At 41.4% G+C, this 10,709-nt stretch overlaps 1 protein-coding gene across 1 annotated transcript; it reads right to left on the bottom strand.

The window, feature by feature from the left end:
* Positions 1–9,581: 9,581 nt before the first annotated feature.
* LOC122033926 lies at positions 9,582–10,061 on the bottom strand. Its single transcript, XM_042593074.1, has one exon. The coding sequence runs from the start codon at positions 10,059–10,061 to the stop codon at positions 9,582–9,584; it is 480 nt and encodes a 159-aa protein (XP_042449008.1).
* Between the last annotated feature and the right edge of the window lie 648 nt (positions 10,062–10,709).

The raw sequence follows: 10,709 nt of genomic DNA, 5'->3' as shown, positions 1-10,709 counted from the left end.
TGAGTAGGGATTAGAGCACGTACCTTACTTACCTCACTTGGTGATGCTCCCCCTTCATCATAGCTTTCTTCTTCTGATGATCCTCCCCCTTCATCTATGCTCATCTCCGAGATGGTTTCTTCAAAAAGATGGTTGGTCATCAGTGCTAATCCCGAGAAGGCTTCGACTTCAGATTCTGAGGATAAAGATTCATACCATGTAGCCTTCAGACTCTTGCGTTCGGAGGACGTCGGTCTTCGAGACTTCTCCTTGTCCCTTTTCTTTAATTTGGGGCAGTCATCATTGATGTGCCCTTCTTCGTTGCAGTTGTAGCATCGGACCGTCCTTTTGTTACGTTGATGCTTCTTTGACTGCGATCTAAATTTATTAGTTTTAACAAATTTATTTAACTTCCTTACCAATAATTCCACTTCAGTTTCATCGATTGACGCTTCAGAGTCGAGATCATCCATCTCAGCTCATAGGGCAATATTGAGACTTCACTTCTCTTTAGGTATTGCAATTCTTGATTCGTGAAGTTCAAATGTAGAGAATAAACTTTCTAAAGTACTTACCTCAAAGTCCTTAGAGATGTAGTAAGCATCTACTAAGGAAGCCCACTCTGGAGTTCTTAGGAAGACTGTAACGACCCGACCCTTTGGCCTCTTGGGCGGCCCTTGTGGCGGCCCAACTGGTGGCCCTTATGTCGTCAGCCCATTTGGCGACCTCTCATGTTGTCGACCGACGACCCTTTGGTCGTGTCGTTACTCACTAGGACTTTCCACCCTTGGCAGTGGATTTTTGCCTTCCCCAGGATTCGAACTCTAGACCTCCAGGCTTAAGTAGTAGAGTTTATGAATCCTGGTAGCCAAGTGAGTGACGATCACTTGGCTACCAGGATTCATAAACTCTACTACTTAGCCTGGAGGTCTAGAGTTCGAATCATGGGGAAGGCAAAAATCCACTGCCAGGGGTGGAAAGTCCTAGTGAGTAACGACATGACCAAAGGGTCGTCGGTCGACGATATGAGAGGTCGCCAAATGGGTCGACGACATAAGAGGTGCCAGTTGGGCCGCCACAAGGGCCGCCACAAGGGCCGCCCAAGAGGCCAAAGGGTCGGGTCGTTACAATAAAAGGCGCCTTTTTATTGTAACTACCCGGCCCTTTTGGCCTCTTGGGCGGCCCTTGCGGCGGCCCACTGGCGGCTCCTTATGTCGTCGGCTCATTTGGCGACCTCTAATGTCGTCGACCGATGACCCTTGGCCATGTCGTTACTCACTAGGACTTTCCACCCCTGGCAGTGGATTTTTGCCTTCCCCAGGATTCGAACTCTAGACCTCCAGGCTTAAGTACTAGAGTTTATGAATCCTGGTAGCCAAGTGAGTGGCGCTCACTTGGCTACCAGGATTCATAAACTCTACTACTTAGCCTGGAGGTCTAGAGTTTGAATTCTGGGGAAGGCAAAAATCCACTGCCAGGGGTAGAAAGTCCTAGTGAGTAACAACACAGCCAAGGGTCGTCGGTCGATGACATTAGATGTCGCCAAATGGGCCGACGACATAAGGGGCCGCCAGTGGGCCACCGCAAGAGCCGCCCAAGAGGCCAAAGGGTCGGGTCGTTACAATAACTCACTTGGCTATCAGGATTCATAAACTCTACTACTTAGCCTGAAGGTCTAGAGTTCGAATCCTGGGGAAGGCAAAAATCCACTGCTAGGGGTGGAAAGTCCTAGTGAGTAACGACACGACCAAAGGGTCGTCGGTGGACGATATGAGAGGTCGCCAAATGGGTCGACGACATAAGGGCCGCCATAAGGGCCGCCCAAGAGGCCAAAGGGTCGGGTCGTTACAATAAAAAGGCGACGCTCACTTGGCTACTAGGATTCATAAACTCTACTACTTAACCTGGAGGTCTAGAGTTCGAATCCTGGGGAAGGCAAAAATCCACGGCCAGGGGTGGAAAGTCCTAGTGAGTAACGCCACGGCCAAGGGTCGTCGGTCGACGACATTAGAGGTTGCCAAATGGACCGACGACATAAGGGGCCGCCAGTGGGCCGCCGCAAGGGTCGTCCAAGATGCCAAAGGGTCCGGTCGTTACAATAAAAAGGAACCTTTTTATTGTAACAACCCTGCCCTTTGGCCTCTTGGGCGGCCCATGTGGTGGCTCAACTGGCGGCCCTTATGTCGTCGGCCCATTTGGTGACCTCTCATGTCATCGACCGACGACCCTTTGGCCGTACCGTTACTCACCTCCAGACTTAAGTACTAGAGTTTATGAATCCTGGTAGCCAAGTGAGTGGCGCTCACTTGGCTACCAGGATTCATAAACTCTATTACTTAGCCTGGAGATCTAGAGTTTGAATTCTGGGAAAGGCAAAAATCCACTACCAGGGGTGGAAATTCCTAGTTAGTAACAACACGGCCAAGGGTCGTCGGTCGATGACATTAGATGTCATCAAATGGGCCGACGACATAAGGGGCCGCGAGTAGGCCGCCGCAAGGGCCGCCCAAGAGGCCAAAGGGTCGGGTCGTTACAATAACTCACTTGGCTACCAGGATTCATAAACTCTACTACTTAGCCTGGAGGTCTAGAGTTCGAATCCTGGGGAAGGCAAAAATCCACTACCAGGGGTGGAAAATCCTAGTGAGTAACGACACGACCAAAGGGTCGTCGGTCGACGATATGAGAGGTCGCCAAATGGGTCGACGACATAAGGGCTGCCAGTTTGGCCGCCACGAGGGCCGCCCAAGAGGCCAAAGGGTCGGGTCGTTACAATAAAAGGCTCCTTTTTATTGTAACTACCCGGCCCTTTTGGCCTCTTAGGCGGCCCTTGCGGCGGCCCACTGGCGGCCCCTTATGTCGCCGGCCCATTTGGCGACCTCTAATGTCGTCGACCGATGACCCTTGGCCGTGTCGTTACTCACTAGGACTTTCCACCCCTGGTAGTGGATTTTTGCCTTCCCTAGGATTCGAACTCTAGACCTCCAAGCTAAGTAGTAGAGTTTATGAATCCTGGTAGCCAAGTGAGCGCGCCTTTTTATTGTAACGACCCGGCCCTTTAGCCTCTTAGGCGGCCCTTGAGGCGGCCCACTGGCGGCCCCTTATGTCGTCGGCCCATTTGGCGACCTCTAGTGTCGTCGACAGATGACCCTTAGCTGTGCCGTTACTCACTAGGACTTTCCACCCCTGGCAGTGGATTTTTACCTTCCTCAGGATTCGAACTCTAGACCTCTAAGCTTAAGTACTAGAGTTTATGAATCCTGTTAGCCAGTACTAGCGTCACTCACTTGGCTAACCGGATTCATAAACTCTAGTACTTAAGCCTGGAGGTCTAGAGTTCGAATCCTGGTGAAGGCAAAAATCCACTACCAGGGGTGGAAAGTCCTAGTGAGTAACGGCACAGCCAAAGGGTCATCGGTCGACGACATGAGAGGTCGCCAAATGGGCCGACGACATAAGGGCCACCAGTTGGGCCACCCAAGAGGCCAAAGGGTCGGGTCGTTAGAAAGTCATTGAGCGCATATCGGATAGAATCTCGGTTCATTACCGGTTCTCCGAGATTAGTCAGTTGAGTTATCAACTCCTTAATTCTCGCCTGGAGTTGCGCTACCTTCTCGTCGTTGTTCATCCGGAGATTCGTCAACTGAGTCCGGAGGATGTCGTGCCTTGCTAATTTAGCTTCCGAGGTACCTTCGTGGAGCTCCAGGAATTTATCCCAGAGGTCTTTGGCGGAGTCGTAGCTTCCGATCTGACTTACCTCCTGGGGCGGCAGAACATTGAGCAAGTGAAATTCCGTCTTTTCGTTGGCCACGAAATCGGCCTGCTCCTTCTTTGTCCAGTTGTATTCTTCTTTGTCTTTTGGCACTGTATATCCATATTTCATTATTAAAAGGATATCAAATTCAGTCTTAAAAAATACCTTCATTCGACATTTCCATGTAGCGAAGTCTCCGTCAAACTTTAGGGGATGAATGTTCGCTCCGGCCATCGTCTTGATCTTTGTGCTTCAGTCAGCGGTTAGTCCTTCTAAGGCTGGCAGGCTCTGATACCACTTGTTGGTGCAGTGGGGCCGACAAGAGGGGGTGAATTGCCTGCATCTTCTCCAAGTCAAAGAATCTTCTCTAAGTGCTTCCTCAGTTGTCATTTGTTGTTGTCCTCCTCCCTTTTCACCGTCGTCCAGTAGACTTATTCTTCTCTAGTTTGTACATTAAAAAATCTAAAGAAACCTCGAGTTACATTTAAGGGTAGTCTAAATTTACAACAAGAAAGAAAAGGGAGAGGCACAACACGCAGGTCGTATTATGAATTACAACACACATTCAATCACATCGGGGTAAAGGGTGATAACCATGCACCATGCCACATAACATTCACAATATATTATAACATAAAATCTACTATGATTTAAACAAAGACTTATGAGTCGCAACGCCATGATGGTCCCGCTAGCCAGTTAGCGGGCGGGGTCAAGAAGGCAGCGCCCCTTGCGGGGTGAGGGGGCAGTGGTAGCTATCTAAATTGATGTCACAAATAAACTCCCAAATTAATGTTATGATCGAAAACCCACAACTACACAAAGAAATGTTCTAGTATAAGGGCTGAGTCGAATTTTCGAGGATTATGCTAGAAACATGCTTGTCTTGGATTAAGAACATTCTTTTTAGGTTTTCTAGTTATGAAATGGGGATTTGGTATACAAAATGAAATAATAGACCTAGAAATGAATTCAAACTCTTCAATAACCCTACTACAGGAATAATTCTAAATAACCAAAAGAAACAAAACTTCAAACCAATCTTGCACTAAAATGGAATTCAACCAAATTGCACTTATGAAAACCACAGATTCTAAATAATTCATAAACAAACTTAAGAACTAACCTTTGATTATCAGAACTTAATCTAAACTAAATGAAATCCACTAATTAAATTGACCCAAATGGAAACCAAATTGTAGAATTTAACTTAACTAACTACATATCACAACGTGCAAGAGATAAACACTACATCTAACTCATCACACTAAAAATAATTCTAGCTAGTTTATCAGCTAATAGAAGGCCAAAATAGAAATGTTGATCTCAGAATAAGGGAACAGAATTGCAGCAGTTCTGCTGCACAAACAGAACAAGTCAGCACACCAAAGAACAGAAATCAGAAAGACAAATTCGTGCAGAAATTAAGTCTACAAACTAATCTAAGCTACAAACTAGTAAATTCAGAAACAAAAGTGCACAAACAAGTAAGATCTATGCTAGAATCAAACTTCAAAGAAAACCTAACATCCCTACAACTCAAATCTCAGACCAAACTTGTCTTCTCCTTGTCGTCACACAAGGAATCTGCAGACAACACTCCAACAGAAGTCAGATGGTGTCCTCAAGCTCAAGACAAAATCAGATTCACTTGTATCAGCTCACAAATTGCCAGCTAGGTCAGTTTCTGAAATGGCTCTCTGCTGCACGCTGCTGCGTTTTCTGAAGCTGGAGGCGCGAGCTGGATGAAGGGAGCAAGGAACATTGAAGTGCTGTCGAAAAAGGGTTCAGAATTACCGGAGGACCATCGTCGATAATCCCGTGAAGAAATGGAGGATCAAACCAGAAGAACGCCGCTGGTCTGAGCTGAAAATCGCAGCTCGTAGCTACATTGCTCCGCCCGCCAAAATGCTTCGCTGATGAAGTACGATAGATGAAATCTGGTCCTCGGAGGCTGAGGAACTCCACACCGATGAGGACAAGCTTGCTCGAAGATCTGGAAGAAGGAAGGGAGCCGCGTCCGCGCCGTCACGAAAACTGGCACGTTGAACAGTAGCGCGAGCTCACTATTCACCGTGCCAAAATTTCCCTTTTATACCTAGGGTTTTGGCTAATTAAACCCTAAGTTCATGTCAAACTCATGTGTGACTTGAGTCCAAGTTCAATTGAGGTCAATTTGGGTTTTGGAGTCCATTTGGTTGATTGAACCAAGCCTCCACTTGAATCATGAGTCCATTTGTACCCTACAAGACCAAATTCACAAAATGAGGAATAAATCATGCATAAGATGGAAAAACATCATAAAGCTCATAAAAACCTTGTTTGGGGAAATATGATCAAAATTGGAATTAAACATGTGCAAATATATAAAGAACACCAAATATTAACCCAAAATTAATGTATCAATTCATAGCTTATCAAATCCCCCACACTTATTCTTGCACGTCTCGTGCAAGTGAGCCAACTTAAATAACAACTAAGATGGTACCTCCTTCTCCTAACTAGTCTTGATCATGTCCAAAAGAAAGTAAAAAATTATATATAAGTATCAAGTTTCATAGACTCACACATTCATGACCTCTATTCTTACCTTGGTTCAACACTTAGTAAATTTCATCCATCATGAATTAAAATGAAAATGATAACATTTCTAATTCTCCCAAGGTAATTTGAGGTGGCTCTCTTTCTATTCTCAAATTAGCCAAAGGTGGAGATCACTCAAGCTACTCATAGCAAATCCACTCCATAAGCTTGCTTTTCATCTAATTCAACCTCCATCACAGATATTAAGATGCAAAATCATGAAAATTCACAACCATTAGAAAGAAAAGCAATTTAAAATGTAAAGGTAAGAGTTACTTCTGATCAAGCAAAGAAGAAGACAATTTCCATTTGAAGTGGAGATATGGCACTAGAATGCTATGTGATGTTCAATTTTGGCCAGCATGAAAATTTTCATTTCTTCTTTTCACTGCTTCTTGTTGCTAATTTGGTTTTGCAAGCACTCCAATCTGCGCTCTTCCTTTTACTCCACTCAATTAACAGAATCTGAAATTAGCAGTTAAAATTCTGTTTCTGCAAATTCTCAGCTGCAGCTTCTTCAAAATTTCCAATTTAATCAGAATTCTTTGATTTGATTCATCATATACTCTGAGTTTCATCCATTCCATATCAAAACATAAAAAATCTGATAACTTATGGCACTGCACAGTGGTCACATGAATCTGTCCTTGAATTTTCAGATTTGGCTTCAATGACATTTCAGCCAAAATTTCCTATTTAGTAAGCCTTTGAAAATAGTTCATTTGATAATGAATAAAGATGGCTTAAGTTCCATTCATTTCAGATTGGAATAGCAAGAAAATTTGGCATAAAACAACACATTACCTGTTACACAAACTTTTCTGCATTAAAATCAGAATTCAGTTTCTTTTTCAGATGTTCACTTCTTTTCTCTAAGCATCCTCTTCAACAATGGTATGAATTCAAGACTCCACCTCTTGTTCTCCAATGGCACAAAAATTTCAGCTTGGATTTTACTTTTTCTCACTGCAATAACAGTCCAAAACATCAAGCTGCAATTTTGGTTCAATCTTCTTCAGTTTACAGCTTTATTTTCCTGTTTGTTATCAAATTCCTTGTCTAAAAGTCTTGTAAACTCTGGAGAAGAAAGATAACCAATTATCAATACTAAGTGGCAGTTGGGTTTCAGATTTTGCTATGGTCAGTAGCCCCTTAAACTCCATTCTGCACTACTAGTTTCAGATTTCCTTCAATGCTAGACTTTGTATCAATCTATCACTATTGAGTCACAACAAACTCCAACACTTCTTCATCTTGTCTCTTAAGAACCCTTTACAACGCATGAATGAGAAGTTTACAGGTTTCAGCAACTCTTCATGCTACAATCTATTTCCCAATTTGGCACAAAACTGTCATATCACTTGTACTGAATATTTCTGCATTTCTGAATTCTGCACTATGTTTATTTATTTTTTTTATTCCAGCACCATTTACTTTTGATTTTCACTTGTTCTTCTTTGAATTGAGTTTCACTTCCCAACTTGAGAGCTATCATTGTCTTCTTTTACTCTTCACATTCACCAAAATTCAGCCTTTCAAGTACTATCAAATTTCTTGCCATTTCCAAATTTTAGTGATTGAATTGAATCTTTGTAGAAGCTATTGATGCCAACATTCCATTTGTTTCTTCACATTACAAAGCTTCATGTAAGCTTTTCTTCTCCTTGATATCATTCCTGAAATCTTGATACTCCATTCATTCCAAACTGCACAGCTTTCAATTCTGCCAAATTTTTCAGGGTTCTGAATTTCAGATTGGTTACTTGTTATAACATCTATTATTACTGCTTCTCAGTTGTTTCAAGATTCAACAATTATTTTCATAAAGCTTCACAATCACTTAATCAAACAATAGCTTGATTTCCATCTTGTTTCAGCTAATAACATCACTTATAAGTTACTGAAAATTCAAAATTTCAGCAAGTTACTGCTACCAGAATTCTTCCAGCCGGTTGAGAGTGCTGTCAGGATTTAAACAACAATTGCTGCTGGAATCTTAAGAGTTTCTAAGGTTTTCAAAGTCTGATAATTCAGAGTTGCACACGTTTGTTGTTGTTTTTTTTTCTGAATTCTGTTCCTCGCATTTTCCTCACTGTTTAAGTTCACTTGCTGCCCCTTTCCTTCAATTTCTCAAAGTAATTGATACTCCATTCAAGAGTGCTCCATTGATGAATTGTTCCGGCATTCTTTTGTGTCCAGAATAAGTTCTGAAACCATCATTCCTTGTGTTTGCAGATGCCATAAAAAAAATATTGTATACCATTTGTTTCAACATCTTCTCAAATTCCAACTAAACTTCCTTCACTTTGAATCTTGCATTATGATTTTGATACTAAAACTAATACAAAATTTCAACACTGCACTTGAATTTCTGCATATTTCTTTAGCTACTCAGTTTCCAGAATTCCAAGCTGATCATAATATTTCTTCTCACACTCAAATGTATCAATTACTAAAACAATATAACACAACCAACTTAATCCAACTGAGCTTCCTTAATTTCTACAGAATTCAATTCTCCGACTAAACAAAGAACTCAATTTCAAAAGAACTCCATTTCCAAACTAAACACCTCCCTCACACTTACTCTTTTGTCCGTCCCGGCCAAAACGAAATCATCACATAATATTCAAGGTATCCACATCCAAAGAAATAAGAAATGAGAAAAGAACAAAGATATGATGATACATGATAAGAAAAATGGCACAAATAGGTGAGGGCATTGTGATAATGGAGTAAATTTCATAAAAATGACTCAACACTACTCTAATGGTATAAATCAGATTTGAAGCAAGTTCTAGAGTGAAATAAGCTACAAGTGCATCACTCAAAATAGGCTCAAACCTCACTAGGTAAATAAAAGTTATCATACCATTCCATCAATCAAGAATCCATCACTAGTATCAACCTCTTGCAATCCTAGAGTTCAATCATGCCATAAAGTCTTTAAACATGATAATCAAATTTAACATTCCTTTTCAAATCCCTAAAAATGATACAAAGAATTGTCAAAAAAAGGAAGTACCATTAATTCCTAAAACAAAGACTATCAAACTCAAAGAAATGGTAACTATCATGAACATCGAACCATAAAGTCCAAAACTATAACTATGGAAAAAATAAAAACTACTAATGAGACTCAAAATTTATTTATGCAAGAAAATTCTAAATGAAGCCATAACTTTACCTAAACAAATAAGAAAAACTACTAAAATCTAAAATTTATTCATTTACAAAGAAACAAAAGATAGAGTAAAACTCCCCTCTAGCTCGGGTAGATAGCATCAACATGTTCCATTTCCTCCACCACCAAGCCCTTCACTTCTTCGTGAAACTTTTTAAGACTTTGTCCATTAACTTTAAAAACCCGGCCAGTAGACATATCCTGAATCTCAACCACTCCATAAAAGAAAACATTAGTAACACAATAAGGTCCTTCCCATCTAGATCTCAACTTACCTTTAATCAATTTGAGACGAGATCGATATAGAAGTACTTTGTCACCAATTTGGAAGTCTTTCACCTCAATTTGTTTGTCATGAAATCTCTTGGTCTTTTCTTTATAAATCCGTGAGTTCTCATAAGCTTCCAATCTAATCTCTTCAAGTTCTTGAAGTTGCAATTTCCTTTCCTCTCCAACCGTTTCACTATCAAGATTGCATGCTTTAACCGCCCAATACCCCCTATGCTCAATCTCCACGGGTAAATGGCAAGCTTTTCCATACACAATCCTGTATGGAGACATTCCTATAGGGGTCTTGAAAACAGTCCTATAAGCTCATAATGCATCTTCAAGTCTCTTACTCCAATCCTTTCTATCTGGTCTCACAGTCTTTTCAAGAATTGATTTCACCTCCCTGTTAGACACTTCTGCTTGCCCATTTGTTTGAGGGTGATAGGATGTAGAAACTTTGTGTGTAACCCTATACTTATGTAGCAAAGCCTTCATGTGTCTGTTACAAAAATGAGACCCTTGATCACTTATGATCGCCCTGGGTACTCCAAACCTGCAAAATATGTGAGGCCTGACAAAGCTAACAACAACAGAAGAGTCATCAGTCCGAGTGGGAATGTCCTCCACACATTTGGAAATATAATCAATTTCCAATATAATATATGCAAATCTGAAAGAGACAGGAAATGGACCCATAAAGTCAATACCCCAAACATCAAAAATCTCACAAAATAATATGAATTGTTGAGGCATTTCATTTCTAAGTCCTATGTTCCCAATTCATTGACACCTATCACATGATCTATAAAAAGCATAAGCATCACGAAAAAGAGTAGGCCAATACAATCCACATTCTAATACTTTCCTAGCAGTTCTTTGTGGTCTAAAATATCCTCCACACTCAAAAGAATGATAAAAAGTAAGTACAGACTGAAATTC

Source organism: Zingiber officinale, chromosome 11B (genome assembly GCF_018446385.1).
Source record: "Zingiber officinale cultivar Zhangliang chromosome 11B, Zo_v1.1, whole genome shotgun sequence".
NCBI classification, from domain to species: Eukaryota; Viridiplantae; Streptophyta; class Magnoliopsida; order Zingiberales; family Zingiberaceae; genus Zingiber; species Zingiber officinale.
This window is presented reverse-complemented; position numbering and strand designations above follow the sequence as displayed.

What these genes read in the sequence shown, in the direction of transcription:
- LOC122033926 (XM_042593074.1), bottom strand. Translation starts at nt 10,061, where the DNA reads ATGTCTCCATACAGGATTGTGTATGGAAAAGCTTGCCATTTACCCGTG.